Genomic DNA, 23,343 nt, shown 5'->3' on the forward strand with positions numbered 1-23,343 from the left:
ATTGAACTTTCCACGATTAAAAAAGTCGGAGCAAGTACTACAAAAAAACTGGAAATTTAAAATATTTGTGAAGAACCTGAAATCTAGCGCGATGACCTACGCATATTATTATGTCAAATTATTTTTATTGGTGTGGGCAATCAATTTCTAGTATATTGTTGATAATTTCTTATGGAAAAAACTATAATATCTTCACAAATTTACATGCAATGCAGAAAATGACAATACAGTGAAGACCCGCTTTTATCAGCCCCTTGATGAATTTTAGGCTGATAAAATCGGGACTTTGATAAAATCGGGACATATATTTTTCTTTCTTTTTAAGAAACTAAAGCTCTTAAAATATACTTCTTTAGTCTTTAGATATAGCCTCATAACCATTCCTGATTTTTTAGCTTAAACTTCCCTTAAGGGGGTCTGACAGTGCAAAATTTAAAAAAAAAAATAAAAAATGTTTTTTTTGCGTATTTCGTATCTCTAAGATAAGAAAAATATAAGATAAGGTGGGGAAAATTCGACCGTTGGGTAAACACTACCCCTCTCTGTTACCGAAAATCAGAAGCACTACGCGAACTAATATCAATGTTGTCGTGTAGAGCATCGAAAATAATCATAATGGTGGTATGAGAGCATTTTATTAGTCTACATTGAGATGCTCATACGAAAAAAGTGTGTTTTTACAACTTTTGATTTAACTTTTGTGCATCATTGACTACAGGATATTTCTGATTGTTAAAGCGATTGCATAATAAATGTAAGTGGATTTAAATTCTTTGATTTAAGTTTTACAAAGCGCATAGATGAGTTTAGTTCAACCTTTTTCATATTTTTTTTAATTGCATCTTAATGAAAAATAACGCGGTGGGGCAAATCCGACCTCTAAATATTGGGGTAAATCCGACCGCTTTTTTGCTAAGAAAATTTATATTTATCAAATTGAAATATATTTTTATTGTTATTATTTAGTATTTTTATGCAAAACGGTTCATAATTACAAACAAAAGACACAAAAACGTGATGATTATAGTATTCGTCGAGCAATTGCTCCGATGAAAATGGGAATATCATTACGTGCTACTGCTCGTGATTATAGCATTCCATGATTGACATTGAACTCCATTTTCTTCATGTTACAATTCAATAACACAAACATTCATTGATTTTTCATTGAAAAACCATAAAATTTGAGTAATATCTGCCCTAAATCAACCAAAAACATAGGGGGTCGGGTTTACCCCACCATTTTTTAAAACAGCAAAAATGAACATTTTTGTAAAACGCTTGTATCTCACGATATTCCCAAGATCCAAATAAAATGCTTTATACAGAAAATTGCCCAGGAGTCTAACCTTTAATTTGGTATACAAATACGACTTCATCCGATATAAAATGAGCATTTTACAGCCAAAACCATTTACTAGGTCGGATTTGCCCCACCTTACCCTACTTAAGAAAGGATTTACTCGAATTCAATTTGTTTCGTCTGCTAGAGCCCATCAAACTACCAACTATCAATTTTCATATGAAGCTGATAAATTCGGGTCAAAAAGCTGATAAAATCGGGTGCTGATAAAATCGAGTTTTCACTGTATTCGGAAATATTTCGAATTTTATAGCGATGACATGCTGTCAAAATGCTCTTATATATGCGAGAAACAAATTTCAAGAACATTGTTCATAGTTTTTAATTCAATGAACTACAATATCTTAACAAAATCACGTATTTTACAGAACATTTCTTTGGTTTCCATTGTAACTTGAAATTTTCACAATAAATATCGCATTTTAAGATTCTAAAATATTGGTATTTATGAAATTTACAAGTTTCTAGAACATTGTTCGTAGTTTTTAATTCAATGAACTACATTATCTTCACAAAATCGTATATTTTACAGAACATTTTCTTATTTTCCATTGTAACTTAATATTTCCATAATGAATATCGCATTTTATGATATTAAAATGTTCGAATTTATGTGTTGGACAAATCTCTAGAACATTGTTCATAGTTTTTAATTTAATGAACTACAATATCTTCACAAAATCACGTATTTTACGAAACACTTCTTTATTTTCAATTGTAACTTTTCACAATGAATGTCCCATTTTATGATACTAAAATATTCATATTTATGAAATTGACAAGTTTTTGGAACATTGTCCATAGTTTTTAATTCAATGAACTACAATATCTTCACAAAGTCACGTATTGTACAGAACATTTCTTTATTTTCCATTGTAACTTGAAGTTTAGGCAATGAATGTCGAATTTTATGAAGTTAAAATGTTCATATTTATGTGCTAGACAAGTTCCTGAAACATAGCTTTTAATTCAATGAACTACAAAATCTTCCCAAAATTTTACAGAACATTTCTTTATTTTTCATTGCAATTTTAAATTTTTGCAATGAATATCGCATTTTATGATATCAAAATGTTCATATTTATGTGAAAAACAAGTTTCTAGAACATGTTTCTCAGATTTAAATTCAATAAACTATAAAATCTTCAGAAAATAGCGCATTTTTAAAAACTCTTCACAATTTTAATTGTAACTTGAAATTTATCCAATGAATATCGCATATTGTGAATATTGTTTCTGGAAATTTGTTACCCATATTGGCCGTATTCGTATGGTTTTGTGTCTGGCCAGGACTAAGGTTCCGCCGAGGATATCCGGAACTATCCCCAGGATGGCAGGTATTTCCAAAAAAAATTATTATGACAATTTCTGCGCTTGTCTTTGAAAATCTGGAAGTTTGATACTGATGCTACCAGTATTCGTATGGTTTTGTGTATATTTGACTATGACTATTTCTGAACTTGTCTTTGAAAATCAGGAAGTTTGATACCCATATTGACAGTATTTGTATGGTTTTGTATCTGGCCTGTAAAGGGCGAACACGAAATTATTGCGACACCGAAAATGTCATGCCAATTTTCTTATAATGTTTAAAATCAAACCAAAATTTTAGGGTAGTTTTATACATATATTTACTTCAAAAATCAAAAGAAAAGTTAATCGATGGAGCCTTGAGTGTAAAATTGAACGCATTTTCGCTTCATGCCCTCGATCAAAGTCTTTACAGTGTCATCCGGTACCAGTTTCTCAGTTTTTTTTTCCATTTTCTTAACATGTCCTTCTCGTCTTTGACTGTCTTCTTGCTCTTCCGAAGTTCCCGCTTCATCATTGCCCAGCACTGCTCCACCGAGCGCAGCTTCGAACAGTTTGGCGGATTCATATCCTTTGGAACAAAATGGACAAAGTTGGCCTCATACCACTCCAGGACACTTTTAGAATAGTGGCATGATGCCAAATCTGGCCAAAATAGCGGAGCTTCGTCGTGCTGCTGCAAGAATGGCAAAAGGCGCTTCTCGAGACACTCAGATTTGTAGATCTCGCCATTTACTGTGCCCTTTGTCACGAAAGGCTCACTCCTCAGTCCGCAAGAGCAGATGGCCTGCCAAATTAACCCATTATTGCCCAACCTACTATATATAGTAGGTGCTAAGAATAACTCCTATTACTCAATTAATAATGCAGAACAGGCATTATCAAAGAGTTAATATTGTTCATATACTCTTGCAGAATATGTTTAGAGAAGTTATAGTGGTTTAACCAGTGTTTATGTTTTGTTCTTAATCAATTTTTTCTTAAGGGGTTACACATTTTTGTTAGGATGAAAAAAAATCGAATTTGTGTAAATTAGATATTTTGAAACTACATACGCTGAGGAAAATTTTATCAAAGTTTCATTAAGATCAGAATACTACAACTTGAGTTACAGCTATTCATAGACCGATACCCATTGACCACTCGTAGGCGGTGCGTAGTGTTTGATACGCTAGACCGTTGACACGCTGCACCGACAGTAAAACTCGATTATCTCGGAGTTGTATTTTGTTGAAAAGTTCATCCGCGGCCATCACTATATCTCAGGAACCGATTAACCGATCAATCTTAAATTTTCACTGGTTGTTCCTTATTATATCAGCTACTTTGAGTACAAAAATAATTTTACTGGAATGACTACATCATTTTTCTTTGATCGGAAAACACAATTTGTAATGCGCGTGAAAAATAAGTTGGGCAATAATGGGTTAAATTTTTCGTCCACATAGAACTTGCTCTTGCCGGTAAAAAACTCCAACTCCAGAATTTGCTTAAAATCGGCTTTTATATACGTTTCGTCGTCCATCACACAGCAGCCATATTTTGGCAGCATCTTCTCGTAGAGCTTCCGTGTCCGAGTTTTAGCCGTCGATTGTTGCCGCTCATCGCGGTTTGGGAAGTTCTGTACCTTGTATGTATGTAGTCCAGCTCTTTTCTTTGCATTCCGGACGCAGCTCTGCAACATACCGATCTTTTTAGTCAAATCACGGCTTGAGACGTTGGGATTTGCTTTAATCACCCGCTTCACCTTTCCCTCCGTCTTTTTGTTCCCTGGTCCAGGTTTTCTTCCAGCTCCTTTGCCGTGGTCCAACGTCAACCGCTCCTGGAACCGCTTCAACACTCTGGAGATGGTTGAATGGTGAATGTTCAACATTTTTCCCAACTGCCGATGCGACAGGTAAGGAAATTCCAGGTGTTTGGAAAGAAATCGTTCTCTCGACTCACGTTGGTTCACCTCTATTTTCGTTGAATCGATAAACACAACTTCGAGTTTGACAGCATGTTAACAATACACATCGATGAGAAAGTGTGCAAAATTTGGTTGATTTTTATCCAATGGTAAAAACTACAAGGGGCAGCCCTATGGGGTTGCACGAACTGAAGACGTAGGACTATACTACTTAATGTAAAATATTTATTTTCTTAGTACTTAGTGTGTGGGAAAAAAAACACCCGGACCGGTGAAGAAAAATCAAATTTTAGACAATATAATCATATCTCATGTGTAGAACAAGCTTTCTAGTTACTCTCAAACAGATCCTAAAAGTTCAAAGACCCATGGATAACCCCAAGTTTGTAGATGTGTTTCGATGTCACAGGATTGTAAAATGGTTAATATTACGTCATGAAAATTCAATTCTTCCGTGATAATTTTTTTTTGCCTGCAAAATGACCTGTGTGTATGCAAAGCTCATGATTTGTTGGAATATTAGCATTGATCGGAAAATGCTTTTCAACGCTGCGCATTGCATACATACAGGACATTTTGCAGGTCACCAGAAGCTGTTCATTTTAACACCGCCACCACATGTTCATTTTACCCACTCGCTATAAACATGTCTCATTTTTGGACATGTTTAGAAATCAAGAATCATGTTTGAAAAAATGTGTTTATGACGAAGTATTTTTACCAGATATGTACAAAACATGTCTAACAAGAAACATAAGGTGATTGTAATATCTCATTCACTTATTAGTTAGAAAATAATGACTTTGCTTAACGTGTTCATTTTACCGCCAGATCCCCTACCTACCAACACATTGACGCCAAACATTGAACCCAAGCGTACAATGCAAAATGAGTCAACGCTGATGATGATGGGTAGAACGAAAGAGACAACTAGTACCACCACTATTAGCGCATTTCACCAAAATTCTACGCGGCCTTTCCCGATTGAAAGGAACGGCCACGCTTAGCCCATCTGTCATAATATCGTGATTTTGCATAGCGAAGGGCTGAATGATAACACATAATTTTGTTCCAAAAAACAGCCCTGTGTTATGCAACACTTTGTGCAGGTTGATTATACCAGTTGCAAGTGGGGCCAAATTCACCAAGTTCCGTAAAATTCCTTTTAAATTACAGAATTGATAAAATTGCTTAGATGAGCTAAACTAATTAATCAAATCCTGTTTTAAAAACTGTCCTTGCGTTTAAACCAAAATGGGAAGCTTATTACTACCACTACATTACTTAATTTCAAGCGCAAATAGCAAATACATGTGCTAGTTAAACCAAAAATTTACTGGCAACAGCTACACTGGTTGTAAAAAACAGAGCGCAGTGATCTGCTTCGCCAGCCGTTCAACAGGGAACTGAGCGTGTCTGGCCAAGTCCGTTCTTTAAATAGTCGATGATGACGTCATTCATAGAAGCGTTGCGCACTAGGTATACCAATCCGTCGTACAGGGTTTGGGAAGCGCTATCTTCTGTGTGTTAATGCGCGATATTTTGACAAGGTTGTATATTATTTAATTTTTTTAATGCTATGATATAAAAAATCTTTGGGTTTATCTATTGGAATCTATTCTTAGAAGTATTTCGGGGCGATTTGTGCAAAAACTTTGAAAATTTATCGTGAGATGGCTGAATAATATGCGTTTAAAATTGGACCACTTTTCGTTACATACCATTTTTGTAGAATTTGCGGAGTGCACCCCCATATCGAAAACAAAGACGTAGTCCTACGTCAAAAGATATGCCCTGTTGAATGTGTCGCAATAATTTCGTGTTCGCCCTTTACTAGGGTCCCCCCGGAGATATCCGGAATTGGCCCAGTATGGCCAGTGGTCCCAAATTTACTTTTAAATGGCATTTTGGGAGTCTGACTCCAAAAACAAAGCAGTTTGATTTTCATATGGCCACTAATGAACCAAAGGTGATTGGCCACTTTCGAACTGGTTCCAGCAGAATCCCTCTTCAGAATTTCTTTTGTTTTAAACAGCCATGTATTTCTCGCGCGTATTTGCTATAACACACGCTGAATTCAATCTATCGGCGACAATTTTCGAAAAACTAACAGTTATAAAAATACAGTGTAAACAATACACTCTAAACTACTTCTACCCTAATTTTCTACCCAAAGGATAATTTTTTACGCGCTTTTACGTGATGCAATTTAATGTTGGGCACCCTTTAATGGCGTTTTTCTCGAACCCGCGTTTTTTAAATTGGCGAACACGATAACTCAAAAACTAATCAACGAATTGACTCAATTTTTTATGAAGATGCCCAATATGTGTAGCCTGTCGACGAACCAAAGAAAACCGATTTTTTTTCTCCCTATTATTTTGAAGAAAAATTTACAGTAAAATATGAATTTTTTCGGGTTTCATGAAGCCATTTTCCGAAACTCGAGCGTTTTTCTATTTTTATTAGCTTATCGAGTAACTACAAGTCTAAGCTTTACAAATCTTATAGAATTTCCTGTGTCAGACAATTTTATCAAGAGTTATCGTGTTCGCCGCGGCGCTCCTCGACGTGGAAATGGTTGGAAGTCTACTCTTGCAGCGCTCGTATGTGTGGCTCTGCGTGACTGAAAGTATTTCTTGTTTCGTACACAATGAATGTATAAAGCGATCTTAAGATTACATAAAAAATTGTTACAATGACTTCAAAATCGTAAAACAAAATAACTTTCGTTTTGAGCGCTTCACACCAGAGGCTCCTCTTAATTCCATCTTGCCAGCAGCGTGCGGATGTTTTTAATCGAATATTATACATGGTCGGTGTTAAGTCAGACCGGACTAAGTCGCAACACTTCAAAAAATGAGATAATGACATTACTGGATAAATAATTTCTTCAGCTACATTCAAATTTTGCCAGATTTAAAATATGTAACCATAAACAAGAATTATGGCAAAAACAAAATTTCCAATTATAACGTAGAGGATGCTGCAATTCAAACTTGAAACCCGTTTTTCTCGAAATCAATATTTTGTCACTTAGTCCGGTCTGACTTAACATCGACCACATATGACTATTCTAATAATAGTCATATGTGAATATATGCTACAAATTCTTACAAAAAATTTCAAATTACCTAAGATTGGGGAACCAACAAACTACCAGAGCAACTTTTGCGTACATTGAGCACTTACGATTATGAGGTGTGCGATACAAGTGCATAAAGTGTATGTGTGTGTGCGTTTAAATGTGTCACCAGATCACAAGCATAAATTGTTAAACCTGCAAAGTGTTGAATGTGATGGAAATTTTCTCCACGCTAGTCCTAAAGCTCTCCATCCACCGATGGTCAATTTCAAAGTAAGCGGAAATGTGAAGTGCGTATGTCAACTGCCACAAGCCGTAGGTACCTGGCTCGAGAGCAAACATTGACTGACGTGCACACAGAAAAAGTAGCTGCACCATGGTTTACACTAACTCTTACGCGATGACTTCCACCGATTCCTTCTGCGGGTCGGTAAGGCCGGTACTCCGTTCCTACGACACAGCAGTGTGTTCACAAAAAACCTTTCCTCGCCCAAACTGAGACCCCCGAATTCACCTGTCCCAACAAGTTGAGTTTGAGGTGAAAGCTTTGTCGCCTTCCTTCCACATGTGAGTGTTTGAAAAAGCTTACTCACCATTCCGGTTCCGGTCAACCCGTCGTGCGCTTGAGAAGTGTATCACCATTCTTCACCCGTAGCCAACGAGCAACAGAGGGAAGAAAGCCACTCCTGTGCGGAAACTCTGCTGCTGTCACACAAGGATTAAAATTGGATCAAAAGACGGACACAGCACACCTCTTCTAGTTGGACTTACCCAACCCACGGATGCCTGGGGTCCAGTCGTAATGGAGTGCACACTTGACAGTGGTGGCTTTTGTGTACATAGAGCCATGCAGTAGCGTAGTGGCAAGAAGAAGAAGGTAATCTGCTCAGGGAGCTCAAGTCGCTATGCGACGTTATGCTCTGAATCCTGGATGGTTGGCGTATAAGAGGTGAAAGATGAATTAAAGTTATTAAAATTGAAATTGAGTCGTTAATCATAACGGACAGCACGTACACGAGTTTGGTGTGTGTGGTTTCTAGCCTGTAGTCAGAGATGGGATTGGAATTGCCATGGCAAGAGTTATGGTTTGAATTTCGAGCTGTTCTGTTGCAGCTTCGGTTAGCAATGATGCTATGTCAGAAGTGAAGTATGAAAGTTTTTTCGCGGATTAAATATTTTCGATATAATTATAGCTAATTGAAAAATTAAACTTTATTTATGTGTCCTTGGTTCTTTTTCAAGGCTACTATGCATTGTTGGGACTACCCGAATCAGCTGAGTCATAATTACGGCGATATTCTAATTAGTTGCAACCTCTGTTGAATCATATATCATTCCCAATGTGAGCAATCGATTGCACAGGCTTATCCATTTCCATTATTCCGCAAAACTCATTACCAAAGTGGCTCTCAAAATCGAACTTCAATTTGTATAACTTTTGGGTATACACAGCATCCACATTGACCGGGAACGTGCCAAGTCGTAAACTTTGATTAACATGAGCGCCATTCCAAAAAAATGACTTCCCCTCCCACTTTATTACGCACATTGTCCCAGTGGTTGAAATTGGACCAATAAAGACATTTTTGCATCCCGTGCAGTTGTTGCCGATCGTTTCGGCCACATTTTGTCTCTGGGCGCATTTTTATGCGCCATTATAGGCCACCAGTCATTTCATGCCGTGTCGCTCGCTGAAAGTTGAACGATTTTGTGCGTTTTTTTAAGGTTTGTTTTTCCTACACCCATTCGCAGCCATTATAGAGCGACTGCAATAAAGGCCCGACACTCGTTATTTGTAAAGATTGCGGAAATTTGCTCTCGGTGACACTTTATGTTTCGTCGAAACAGAGTGCACTTTCGCTGTTCAAGATCTCACGACTATTTGAAATGACCTAAATGTTGATTTATTTGGTGCTTTGTGAACAGTATTGCGGCTGACATCAATATTTAGTGTCTAAATGTTTATGTCCAATCAGTGACAGAACTAACAAACATAAAGGGGTCAAGGTGACCTCCTTGCAGTACGCTTGAGGAATTTGTTAAAAACTACAAGATTCAAATAACCTGTTGAGTGATTTACTCCTCCATCAACTTACGCAAAAGATTTTATATTGTATTGTTAACGAGCGGAGTGCCGATCGGGCCGACAATGTATGTGCACTTTAGTTACGGGCCGTTCTCGTGTACCGTCCGGACATACATTAAGAGCAAATTCCGCTATATTTATTCATTTCAAACGAACCGATTACGAGTGTGAGTTTTATGCGCGTACTTTCCTGTTTGGCAAAACCACGCTCAACCGTAGTAAAATGACTGCTTCCCTAATGCCGTAAAGAAGGACTTTGTCAAGGAGAAAGCCTAGCTGGTAGTGAAAAAAACAACAACGCCACGGAGCAACAATATCAATAGCAAATCCGGGGACTAACGCACAGAATTACATTTTTATTTCGATCCTGCTTTACTAATTCCTACAATTGTATGACACATGGGACAAATGGCGAAATTACTTTGATCAATTTTTCAAGAAGCTAGAACAAGCTTTTCCTCTCCTTGCCGGGCTCATACATAATATGCCAAGCCGCAATTTTATCCAATGCACAATGAGTAAAAGCGGACCCAAAACGCGTTTTTTTAGAAAGGTTGGATGACGTGTACCGCACGGTATATGTACTAATATGCCCGTTTCGTCCCAATTCTCCCTTTCGTTTGAGTTTATGTTCAAGACTTGATATATAACTCGGAAGAAAATTGAATACGGCTGACCAAAACTAGTATTTCTTATTATTTATTTATTTATTTATTTATTTATATGATGTTATCAGTGGCGTAGTAAGAACATGTTTCGGGGGATTTTTTTGTATATATACAAAATATGAATGTATGTACATATGTTTTCTAAAGATCAGAAAAATGCTCAAAAATAACCTGAACAGAAAAAGAATGTACAAAAATCAACCAATCAGGGAACGAGTTTGTGTAGTCACCCGACCCCCTAATACAAGTTCTGTTGCACGGAACCTTGTACGGTTTTTTATGTGCACAGCACATACTCCTATCCAACCACTTAGTAGTTAGTTCTTTCAGTAGGGTTAGAGCCAAGGATGCAAAATGCTTACCTTTTCTACGGCTGTAATATTTCTGTTAACATTCTCCTTTCTCATACGACGCTGCTACCGTTCTGGCAAGAGCAGTAGTGATGCGTCGCTGTAGCGGACTGTACGGCTTGTGAAAATGTAAATGTACCTGAAAAAATGTAGTTTACCGGTACCGTTCACATCTCTGGTTACAGCACCCATCCTCGACACACTACCAGTTTTCGACCATCCAGTAGGAAGTAGGAAAGCCAACTGTGGGTCTAGAATTAGTGCTCTTTCCCTACGAGGAAAATCTGGGCGGCAAAATTCTTGTTCGCGAACTACTCGGTCTAGTCCCCGACGATGGATCTATCCTACTCCGACGAAGAGTACCCCCGGCGAGAGAAGATCGAAAGCGAGCAAACCAGCCAGGTGCTGAAGTCAGTTCGGCGATTCCGGTGGAGTAGGGCGTCCGGTTTGCTGGAGCCCCGGCGCGGCTGTGGTGGCTCGTCGCAGTCTACTCAGTCTAGGTCCCGGGGGTGAATCTGACTGTACGCTGACGGAAAGTTCCTTTGCAAAAGAGGTTCTCCCGATTCTTCTTTGATTTCAGTATCACAACTTCTTGAGCCCTTTAGCTCCGTGTCCGGTGCCATTGAGCACCGCAACTTCTTTATGCTCTTTAGTATTTTTCTTGTGCCATTTAGCAGTACTTCCTTGATGAGCAATTCAGCTTCCCGACTTGTTCTCGAACTACTCGATCAAGTCCCCGACGATGGACCTTCACTATTACGACAGAGAGTTCCCCGGCGAGAGAAGAGCCAATCAGCTAGGTGTCAAGGTAAGTTCAGCGATTCTGGTGAAGCAGGGCGCCCGGTTGACTGGTGCCCGGATTACCCACGACTAGTGGTGTCTCGTCGCAGTCTACTTAATCTAGTCCCTAGTGGTGAATCTAGCTTACGCTGACGAAGAGTTCTCTGGCCAAAGAAGTTCTCCCAATACCGATTCTTCTTTGTTTTTCGCTATGTCTATCGGAATAACCGGTGGGGTGGCGTGGTCGGTCTTGTGCTTACGGATTGAGCGTGGCGTTCGGTTCGCTGGCGTTTCGATGACCCATACTCGGTGCTCTGTTGCAGTCTACTCGACTAGTCCTCGACGGTGGATCTAGCTTATTCCTGCGGAGAGTTCCCTGACGGTGATTGTTGACGTTTCACACTAGCACTGATCTCAACACAGCATAGCTGTATGATTGACAGATGAGACGAATGAGCGTGTCGTTCTCACTGTTAAATACATATGTGTAGAAACTTAACGAAAGAAGTGAGAGACATTGAAGAGAGGAGAGATGGGGATAAAATAATGAGAGGAGAAATTAATGTTTCGAGAGAAGTCTCCAGCATATGTTTTTTGTAACTTTCTGTGTATGTGGTATGAGTTTGAAAATTATCGGCATTCGTAATCAGCCTTCATAGCGATAGGTTCGTCACCGTCCGTAGTGACGTTTGAATATTTGTACTTAGTTTGTAATATCGTGTAGTAAAGTATAGTTCGTAGTGAAATAAACGTGTAAGGTAATAAATGTAGTTTTAGTGTCAGGAAATAAAGTGTTTGATGTGTAATGTGTTATGTGTGTACTACATAATTTCCGAACTGGCACAGTGACGCTATCTGCGCAAAAGTAGTTCAACTAAAACTACAGATGGACACGGTAAAATCGGGTACGGACTAAAAACCACGGAGAAACGCTATTTGGCAAGGGTCACAACATTGGTGCCGTGACCAGGATAGTGTTCCAAGGAACCGACGCGGCGTCGGTAACACCATTTCGAGTCCGAGGACAAAGCAGATACCGCCATCGCGCGCAGTCGCCATCATTCTTCTTGCGTACAGCCATTGCGACTCAGCAGTTCTGGATTCGTTTGACGTCGCCATTGGAGTTTTTCGGATTAGACCAGGGAAGCTAAAAGATACAAGGCCTATTGGATAGGCTCACAAGGTGAGTACCTGTCCAATAACTCCATCTCAGCTTTCATCGCTACCTGGTCGTTTTTTTCTACGTTTATTTCTTCGGTACATATTTCACTACGCACGGTGTTCATACGGTGGACGAAACACCTTGAACGGAGGGGACTTCCATTCTCTTTCTCGGAAAGCATTTTTGGCATCGGAGGAAGTTTCCTGGATCAACAACAGGACAATCGATTGGTACGAGGATCGCTGTGCATGGCTTGGGAGGTTACGGAGAACGTCGCTGGTATACTCTGACAAGGTTGTTCATCAGCAACGGGTTGGTAATTCGCCGGCGGCCATTTTGGAAGACGGAGTCTACATTCATCGTCAGAAGTGCTGAAATACGGTAGCGAAGCGCTACCACCTGTGGTTCTTCTACACAACGGGAAGAAGGAACGAGTCGCAGTTATAAAGTCGAGTACAAGGCCTGTAGTGACAGGCTCCCAGGTGAGTACCTGTCCTACTCGACATATTGGTTTCGTTTTGTGCTGCGCTTGTGCATATTTACAGTTTTGCAAACAATACTGTCGGCATCATTCGGATCATCGGGTCATCATACGGCTGTCTTGGTTACTGACGTCATTATTGAGGATCTGGAGAAAATTGGTAGCAGCTTTACGAGTTTTTTGGAGAGTTCCTGAGAGACAAAAGATACAAGGCCTATTTGACAGGCTCACCAGGAGACGATTGCTGATCCAAAACTCTCCAGCTCAACGGATCTGACTATGGGTAAGAAGCTGAAACCCAAGATCCACGTTCGGGATAGCATCGTAGATTTTCTACTGCGGACGGAGAAATTTCTCAACAGTAGCCAAGCAACCGACGAACTCCAAATACAGTTTCGTCTGGAGAAACTCGAGGCGAAGTGGGACGAGTTTGAGGAGGTTCAATGCGATATCGAGGGATCGGAGGAGCATGAAGAGAACACGGAGGCACATCGGCAAGTTCGGGCGGAATTCGAGGAGAAATATTTCGAGGTAAGGGCAGGGTTGGTTGGCAAGTTACCACGGCGGACTCCAGCGCCGACACAAAACGGATCTAGTTCCGAACCGGCCGGTGTACACACTTATGTGCGACTACCACAAATAAATCTACCGGAATTTGATGGTAGTTTCGAAAAATGGTTGCCTTTTCATGACACATTTCGAGCCTTGATCGACTCTTCACCGGAACTCAGTGGTATTCAAAAATTCCACTATCTGCGGGCGTCTCTTAGGGGTGATGCGTTAAAGTTGGTTGATTCGTACCCAATGAGCGAGGCGAATTACAGGGTTGCTTGGAACGGTTTGGTTGCACGGTTCTCTAATGGATATCTTCTCAAGAAGCGGCATTTGAACGCGATGTTCGAGTTCCCGAAAATCCGGAAAGAGTCAGCAGCGGGTATTCATGACGTCATCGATTGTTTCGAACGTAACACCAAAATCTTGGATCAACTGGGTGAGAAGACTAGTGGCTGGGGAGCAATGCTTACTAATCTATTGGTAGCTAAGCTCGACGACGTCACACAAAAACATTGGGAGGAAAGCGTTTCTAATGAGGTCGAACCTTCGTTTACAATACTGGTGGATTTTCTCAAAAAACAAACACGGGTTTTAGATGCACTTTCGGTGGACCAACGGATGACTACGTCAAGCAGTCAAGCTGCATCAACTGGGTTCAAATCTCGTCCTGCAAAGGTTTCGATCAACTCGGCGACCGGAAACAAAGGTCCAAGCTGCGCATCCTGTGGTGATCAGCATTCTATCGCTCAATGTACGGCATTCAGCAAACTTCCGGTGGACCAACGGCTACAGCTAACAAATTCGAAGCGTCTTTGCAGCAATTGTTTGGGACGAAATCATATGGCAAGAGACTGTCCTTCCAAATTTCGGTGCAGAACTTGCTCTAAAAAGCACCATTCTCTTCTTCATCCTGGATTTCCTGGTTCTGGTACTGCTCCCACCTCCACTGCCGCTTCTTCAGCCACACAAAGCATACAAGCTACGGCTCCATCAACCTCTGGTGGTGCATCGAACTCCGGTGGTACAGTAACAAGTTCGATTGCATCAATTTCCTCCAATATGGCTATGGGGCTTTCTGGAACACATGTATTTTTGTTAACGGCGGTGTTGAAAATAAAGGACAGCTGGGGTAGAACGCATCTCGCTAGGGCATTGTTGGATTCCGGTTCTCAAGCGAATCTGATGTCGGAAAATTTGTCTCATCTACTCAAACTACCTAGACGAAATAAAAGAGTAGAAATCAGCGGTATTGGGTGCTCAAAGAAAAGTATAGCTCACGAAGTTTCTGCTGTTGTTTCGTCACGGGTCTTGGATTTTACTTTGTCAATGGACTTTCTGGTTTTGAGGCAGGTAACAAGCGACCAGCCGTCTACTTCTTTACCATTGGCAGATTGGAAACCACCAAACGGCATGGAGCTAGCCGATCCGGAATTCTTCGTGTCTGGTCCGATCGATTTGGTGCTTGGGTCTCAATTCTTCTACGATTTTCATCTACTCGATGGTGGCCGGATACAAATTTGCAAACTCGGATCTCCTTTGCCGATATTCGTCAACACAGTATTTGGTTGGGTAGCTGCGGGCGAGTCGGAGTGGTCTACAAGAAAAGCTACCGTTAGTTGTCACGTTGCGATCGCCGAACCGCTGGATAAGATCATCGAGAAATTCTGGGCAATTGAGGAGATGTCAGAGAAGCCACTTCGATCACAGGAAGAGAAGGACTGCGAACAACACTTTCAAAGCACGTTCACCCGTAACGAATCGGGACGCTATATAGTACAGTACCCAAAACGGAATGGGTTCCACGACAAAATCGGCGATTCGAAGGGTGCGGCCTTACGACGATTTCGGCAGCTAGAAAGGCGTTTGGAAAGGGATTCAGACTTACGTGACCATTACAACGAATTCCTACAAGAATACCTTGCAATGGGGCATATGCAACTGATCGGAGAAATGAAGGATACACTGGATGAAGGGCGCACTACTTACTATTTGCCCCATCATCCTGTGTTTAAAGAGTCTAGCTCAACGACCAAGGTACGGGTAGTGTTCGATGGATCAGCGAAAACCACAACAAATCACTCGCTGAACGACACTCTACTTACGGGTCCAGTAATTCAGGACGAGCTGCTGGACATCATGATTCGTTTTCGCAAGCATGCCGTCGCGTTAGTTGCAGATGTGGCCAAAATGTATAGGCAGGTACGCATTCACCCGGAGGACGCGCCGCACAGTGGCCGGAGGCTGGCCAAAACCTCAAAAATTTATTTTTGAAATATTGATATTTTATATTTTTCCTAAATTTCTCATGTATTGAGTGATATATATTCAAAATTTTATGATCATTGGATATGAACACGATTTTTAACACGAGTTTAAACGTACCAAAGTCCGGATTTTTTAATGATTTTCAGTTCCGAAACCACCATTGCTCTGTTCACTTCAAATGCATGTTGCTCTTTTGATTTTGGTCCGATTTTAGCACAACTAGTTTCATTGTGTAGAGGAACGAAAGAACTTTGTTAGTGAGTAAAATACATTTGGTAAATTTGCTTGGAACTATGACTTTTTAGTTTAAATATGTTTAAGGTGGTCAAATCCAAAATACTTTTTTTACTAATGTATTCTGTACGAATTTCGGAATCATTTCGGAACGGTCACATAGTATACATTCTATGTGAAATTACCTCTACTTTTCGAATATCATGGTCTCGTTCTGCGCCTAGGTGCGCAAAAAGGTTTAAGGCGATTTTGAAGCTTTGTTGCTGATATGGAGACGCATGGTGTTTTGTGTAAAATAGTTAGACAATCTACAGTAAACGAACACATTATACAATGGATTTAAAGTAGTGTTCTTCATTTTTTATGAGATTGCTGACATTGGTGAACAGTAACGGAAAATTTATCATGAAAACGGGATCATAGTTATAAGAAAGGTTCAATGACACTGTATGGAAAAATGCATTTAATATTTTACGACTTTTGACATCAAAAATGAGCTCAGCGCCTCAAAATTAGCTTAAATTGTGATTTTCAGCCAAATTAGGTAACATTTGAGGTTTTGTCCGACTTTCGTTTGAAGAGCCGCCACTGTGCGCCGCTTCAACGGATCCTGTGGCGCTTCGATCAGGCTGAAACGATCAAGGTGTACGAGCTACAGACGGTCACTTACGGATTAGCACCATCATCTTTCCTTGCCACTCGCGTACTTAAACAGCTTGCCATAGACGCCGGTGACAAATACAAGTACGCTGGTCCTGCTGTAAAGAAAGATTTTCATATGGACGATTTTCTTTCCGGAGCGGAATCGATTTCGAAGGCGAAACGTTTGCGAAGCGAAGTTCAATCCCTTATGGCTGAAGGCGGATTCGATTTGCGGAAGTGGAGCTCCAATCAACCGGAGGCTTTAGCCGACTTACCTTCCATAGCTCTAGAGGAGCAATCCACGCTACATTTCGATGCAGAAACAAAGGTGAAGACGCTTGGAGTAGTGTGGGAGACAGGAACGGACCAACTGTGTGTTGAGATACGAGCAACGGAATATGACGATCAATGGACAAAAAGGAAGATATTTTCGGAGATTGCGCAATTATACGACCCGCTTGGTATCGTGTCACCTGTGATTGCTTGGGCAAAAATTCGGATGCAACACCTCTGGTTAGTTAACGTCGACTGGGATGATCCGATTCCACGCGAGATCGAATCTAAATGGAATGATTTCCATTCACAGCTGCCCCTACTAAAGCAATACAAAGTTCCCCGTTATATATTTTCATCGGAAGCTACAACGGTTCAGTTCCATGTTTTCTGCGACGCATCTGAAGTAGGCTACAGAGCATGTATTTACGCTCGCTCAGCCAGCGAGGAAGGTAAAGCTCAAATCCAGCTCATTGCGGCAAAATCAAGAGTCGCACCAATCAAACGTCTTAGTTTACCGCGCCTTGAGCTGTGTGCTGCATTATTGGGTGCCAAACTCTATACTAGAGTATCCGCAGCGCTGGGGATGGAGGGAAATCCTTGCTGGTTCTGGTCGGACTCGACGGTCACATTGCACTGGATCGCAGCACCCCCAAACACTTGGCAAACGTTTGTGGGCAATCGCACATCGGAAATCCAGCTGCTGACACTCGGACACCCCTGGAATCACGTGAAGGGTACGGATAATCCGGCGGATCACGTTTCGCGTGGTATGTTGCCGGCAGATTTCATCGTCGACATTCTTTGGAGGAGTGGTCCCGGATGGCTGGCAGACGAAGTGGATAAATTGCCAAAGCATGTACACCCGCTTCTTCCAAACGAGGACATCCTGGAACGAAAGAAAACGGTTTTAGTGGTTCAGTCAACGTCGCAGGAAAACCCGTTATTTGAGCGCTATTCTTCATTCGGGCGTCTAGTTCGAATCACTGCTTACCTTCGTCGATTCATTGCACGCTGCCGCTCTAAACATCATGCATATGAAGCATTCCTTTCGACGATGGAGCTGCAAGAAGCAAAGGAGGCTTTAGTAAAGGTGGTTCAACAAGAAGTGTTCCCAGAAGAGTTGATTAAGTTGAAACAAAAACGTCCGGTTCCCTCGAAATCACCCCTGAAAAATCGATATCCTTTCCTAGACGAGAATGGCATAATACGTGTCGGTGGCCGGCTGCATTTCTCCAACGAAACCTACCAAACCAAGCACCCTATGGCTCTTCCCAACAAGCACCCCCTTTCTCGTATAATTGCAGCGCATTTCCACTCGCAATGTTTTCATTCTGGCCCCCGAATGACCCTGGCAACAATGCGTCGAGAATTCTGGTCGGTTCGCGGAAAAACTCTTGCCAATTATGTGTGTCGCAAATGTACAATTTGTTTCCGCCACAACCCTGTCCCTGTAGCCCAACCTCAAGGACAGCTTCCCAAGGCACGCATTGTCCCTAGTCGACCATTCTCAATCACCGGTGTCGACTACTGTGGCCCTATATACTTAAAACCTGTTCATCGACGAGCGGCCCCCCCAAAAGGTTTTCATTGCTGTGTTTGTTTGCTTCGCTACCAAAGTCACTCACCTGGAACTCGTGTGCGATTTGTCAACGGACGCATTCATTGCCGCACTTCGACGCTTTATTGCCCGACGCGGCTTGCCAACGGAAATCCATTCTGATAATGGTACAAACTTCAAAGGAGCAAAAACCACACTCACGGAAATGCATCGCCTATTTAGCATCAAACACAACAAGGAAAAATTAATCAATGAATGCAGCAGCAAAGGAATCACTTGGCGGTTCATTCCACCTCGAGCACCAAATTTCGGCGGCCTTTGGGAAGCGGCTGTTAAGACAGCAAAGTCCTCTCTGGTAAAAACAATCGGCTGCCGAAAACTTTCCTACGAGGACATGGTCACTGTCCTCTACCAGATCGAGGCAAACATGAACACTCGCCCACTAACGCCACTATCCGATGACCCGACCGAATTAGACGCACTAACACCCGGCCATTTCCTGACTGGCGGTCCACTTTTAACCCTCCCGAACCCTCAGTACACCGAAATACCAACAAACCGATTGCGGCACTATCAGCAGTTGCAACAATTGATTCAACATCACTGGCAACGTTGGCGGAAGGAATATCTTACCGAGCTCAATCAGCAGTGGCAGAAATCCGGTTCTCCGGTGGACATCCGTGTTGGCTGCAGGAGGATGGAAAACCTTCCGTCGCTTGGCCACTAGCAAGGATCGAAGCAGTTCAACCCGGCGATGATGACATCATTCGTGTTGCAACCATCAAAACAAGAAGTGGAACATACATACGACCGATTCGCAGATTGTTTCCACTTCCTTTCGACCAGCAATTGGCGGTGCAGCAACAGCAACGAGCAGCAGCTGAAAGTGAAGAAAAGTTGTTAGAAAATTAATCATACTTACCTGTTTTTTTGATGATCCAATGTATGTAAATTAGACTTAGTTAATTTAGGTGGCCGGTAATGTTGACGTTTCACACTAGCACTGATCTCAACACAGCATAGCTGTATGATTGACAGATGAGACGAATGAGCGTGTCGTTCTCACTGTTAAATACATATGTGTAGAAACTTAACGAAAGAAGTGAGAGACATTGAAGAGAGGAGAGATGGGGATAAAATAATGAGAGGAGAAATTAATGTTTCGAGAGAAGTCTCCAGCATATGTTTTTTGTAACTTTCTGTGTATGTGGTATGAGTTTGAAAATTATCGGCATTCGTAATCAGCCTTCATAGCGATAGGTTCGTCACCGTCCGTAGTGACGTTTGAATATTTGTACTTAGTTTGTAATATCGTGTAGTAAAGTATAGTTCGTAGTGAAATAAACGTGTAAGGTAATAAATGTAGTTTTAGTGTCAGGAAATAAAGTGTTTGATGTGTAATGTGTTATGTGTGTACTACATAATTTCCGAACTGGCACAGTGACGCTATCTGCGCAAAAGTAGTTCAACTAAAACTACAGATGGACACGGTAAAATCGGGTACGGACTAAAAACCACGGAGGAACGCTATTTGGCAAGGGTCACAACAGTGATCGCTCTCCCGAAACCGTTGCTCGATGTTCATCACGCCGTTGCCGCTGTAAGACGCTCACGATCTACATCATAACTCTGATGTAGATCGTGAGCGCATTTCACGTCTTTACATTGCTGTCATTCTGTAAGCTACATGCCCGGTCCTCCCGTTTTAAGAAGCTCCCTGCACGTCGCTTCAAACCTCGGACATTCGAAGACCACATGCTCCGGTGTCTCCTCGACATTCTCATACTCCGGGCACGTACGTTGCGTACCCGAATCGATGAAGATACTTCCTAAAGCAACCGTGGCCCGACAGGAGCCGTTTCAGGTGGAACATACGTGGTTTCTATTGACCCAGGTCGACAGGTTTGGGATGAGCCGGTAGGTCAATTTTCCTTTCACCGTATTGTCCCATTCCTGCAGCCAGGTCACCATCGAATTGATTATTCTGTACGCAATTGCAACTCCACCAGCCGGAACGTCGTGTTCAGCTTTTCGTGTTCTCGTTTGGTTTACAGCGTCGCAGGAATCCCACATCGCTGTATCGATGACGAAAAGTTAGATAATAGACCGACTTTTCGCAGATGTAAGCAACGTGGTGTTAAAGCTCAACCGGTCACTCACTCCCAATTGCATCAGTGCACGGTGATCTGTATCCACTGAACCGCTTTGCAGTTGCTGACCAACAACACATCCGTCTTGTGGTGAGCTATTTGCAGCTTGACCTCGTTTATCCAGCTCTCAATCGCGTCTATTGTCTCCGTCACCAACACCTCCACTTCTCCAAGTGTCTCACTCATCACAGTTATTGACACGGCATCGTACATCCCGTTCCAAAGAGTTGGAGCCCTGAGGAACGCTCGCTCCGACTCGCATTGACTTCTGCCCTTCGTTCGTCTCGAACTTCTACTCTGGAAGTAGCTCTTCAGGATCTGGCTCATTCTTCTATTCAGCACACACCAGCTTCTGTGCCTTCCACATTTCGGGGAAATTGTCATCGTCTAGATACTTCTGCAGTCGCATCCTGAACATGTCCGGATATGCCAGGATCGCGCTTTCAGCGGTATTACATCCGGACCGAGGGCTTTCTTTTATTTCAGTTGTATCGACGCTTCTTTGAGCTCGTCATTAGTCGCTTGCCACACGGCTGTGTTAGCTCCTTCTTCTTCACTGTACGGTGTCGGTGACCAGGTAGTTGGATCGCGCTTCGGGAAGAGTCCCTCAACGATTATCTTAAGCTTTTTTGTGAGGGAAAACTTTTCCACTGCGACCACTATTCAAGTTGTCTTTTGTGGCCGCCCCTGTTTGCTCTTTAGCTTCCCCGGGAACATTTGTTATCTGTAGCATAGCTGGGTATATTTCAGCTGGTGTCGACGGGCCTTCATCTTCGCAATGACGACTCAGTACGCGTTCCCCAGGGATTAGCGTTTACTTCTCAGCACAGCTACTCATGGCAAACTGGTTTACTAAGCTTGATCTCCTATTTTAAAGCGTCCCTAGCTTCTCTAAACGTCGCTTGCGCTCCTCTCCCACTCTCTGATCCTGCATTCTGAGCCCGGCTTCTGGATCTAAGCGTAGTGAGCTACTCATTTAACCAGTAAGCTGCACACCGTCTACTGCATGGCTCCAATTTTCGTGGCATTGTCACGTCAAAAGCCGTCACAAACGTTCTTGTTAGATCAGCCGCATCAACGTACTTGATTTCGCTGTTCGCCAAAGTGACTGAACAAAGAGGTTTTTGTTAAAGGCTTTCGTCTTCCACTTAGGTTGCCGGTCGTCCTTCTCCGTGCAGCAGCAGGGTTCCATTGGCCGATGCGGTAGCGAATCGCCTGGTGGTCGCTATGGAGATACTTCACGCACACTCTCCAGTTCATGTTTGCTGTCAGTCAAGGACTACAGAATGTGGCGGAATTTCTATCGGTGCCGATGTCCGTTTCGTGAACCAATAAGCTCCCAGTTTTGTCACGATACCAGGAGCCACTTCGCTGCGATCTACTCGTTATAGCCGAACGGTAGGTTTCAAGATCTGTCGCCAATTTTCACTAGAAGGAAATATTCTCACAAGACAACTTTCCATGTGAAACCTTGAGAATTTAAATTAAAGAAAAATCCATTAGGCATATTTTTGTTTAAAATGTTCAATTTCTTCAAATTTCTTCAAAATATTTCGGGGGGGGGCGAGGGTTTTGTCCCCAAAACCCTCCCTGCTACTACACCACTGGATGTTATATCAATTAATTTGATATACTTTGATCAACGATTCTTCTACATAACACTCAGTTCGCGGTTGCCTCTCTCCACCCACGGTGGCGTCCGATATCTTCCAGATCTTGCTGCACCTGGTCAGCCCACCTAGCGCGCTGTGCTTCTCGTCATCTTGTACCTGCCGGATTTGAGCAGAACACAATTTTAGCAGGGTTGTTGTCTCGAAACGTGCGCTGCCAATCGTATCATTCCGGCTTTGGCCACCTTCTGGATACTTGGTTCTCAGTAGAGCCTGGCGAGCTTCCTACGCGGGATCTTTCCCATTAGTTTTTTATATTGTAACGACATATAATTAACAAGGGACTGGAAGGTGAAGTATTTTTCAAATATTAAGAGCCATAGTACTCAAGGGAGAGCAAGGATTTGAAGTAAGAAAGTTAAGAAAAGCGTGGAGTAGGGTCAATGAACAAGCTTAGAGTTTCCCGGTTACTTAGCTTTTTGTCTTCTGCAGCGCAGTAGTCAGGATCTTTTGGCATTAAATGCGAATCACCTGAGTCTGCGGCATGTCCGGACAAGCGTAAAGTCAATTTAATGACCTATGCTGTCGGAGCCGACAAAAAGTTAAGTCACGAAAAACTTCCACCCTAAGCATTGTGCGACGATGAAACTCATTGAATGAGTTAGTTTTTGCCCTCACTAATTGCCATGCCGGGGTGTTTTATTTCATCGACTCTTGTGTCTGCCTCAACAAGTTGTGCATATAGTCACTGTGTGTTGATTGAACACGGCGTCGGCAGCTTTCACCCAAAGCTGCTAGATGGATCCCCATCGCGGTACATTTTTTCCTTTTTTATTAACGACTTATAGTGAGTCAATC

General features: G+C 42.0%; 2 protein-coding genes across 3 annotated transcripts in view; one reads left to right on the forward strand and one right to left on the reverse strand.

The window, feature by feature from the left end:
• The window catches only part of LOC131682297 (hemicentin-1-like), a 1,033,786-nt gene that overhangs the window by 518,936 nt on the left and 491,507 nt on the right, over positions 1-23,343 (forward strand). The window lies entirely within an intron of this gene.
• On the reverse strand, positions 17,403-18,214 carry LOC131682298 (uncharacterized). The gene is made up of 2 exons (XM_058963681.1): positions 18,159-18,214; positions 17,403-18,053 (listed from the first exon to the last, which is right to left on the reverse strand). The coding sequence occupies exons 1-2, from the start codon at positions 18,195-18,197 to the stop codon at positions 17,706-17,708; spliced, it is 387 nt and encodes a 128-aa protein (XP_058819664.1). The 5' UTR covers positions 18,198-18,214; the 3' UTR covers positions 17,403-17,705.

This window comes from Topomyia yanbarensis, chromosome 2 (assembly GCF_030247195.1).
Source record: "Topomyia yanbarensis strain Yona2022 chromosome 2, ASM3024719v1, whole genome shotgun sequence".
Lineage (NCBI taxonomy): Eukaryota > Metazoa > Arthropoda > Insecta > Diptera > Culicidae > Topomyia > Topomyia yanbarensis.

What these genes read in the sequence shown, in the direction of transcription:
- LOC131682298 (XM_058963681.1), bottom strand. Translation starts at nt 18,197, where the DNA reads ATGATGTTTAGAGCGGCAGCGTGCAATGAATCGACGAAG. An exon ending in CGTGCAATGAATCGACGAAG is followed by an intron (nt 18,054 to 18,158) that starts GTAAGCAGTGAT and finishes CTTTCGTTCCAG; the next exon opens with GATGTCCTCGTTTGGAAGAA.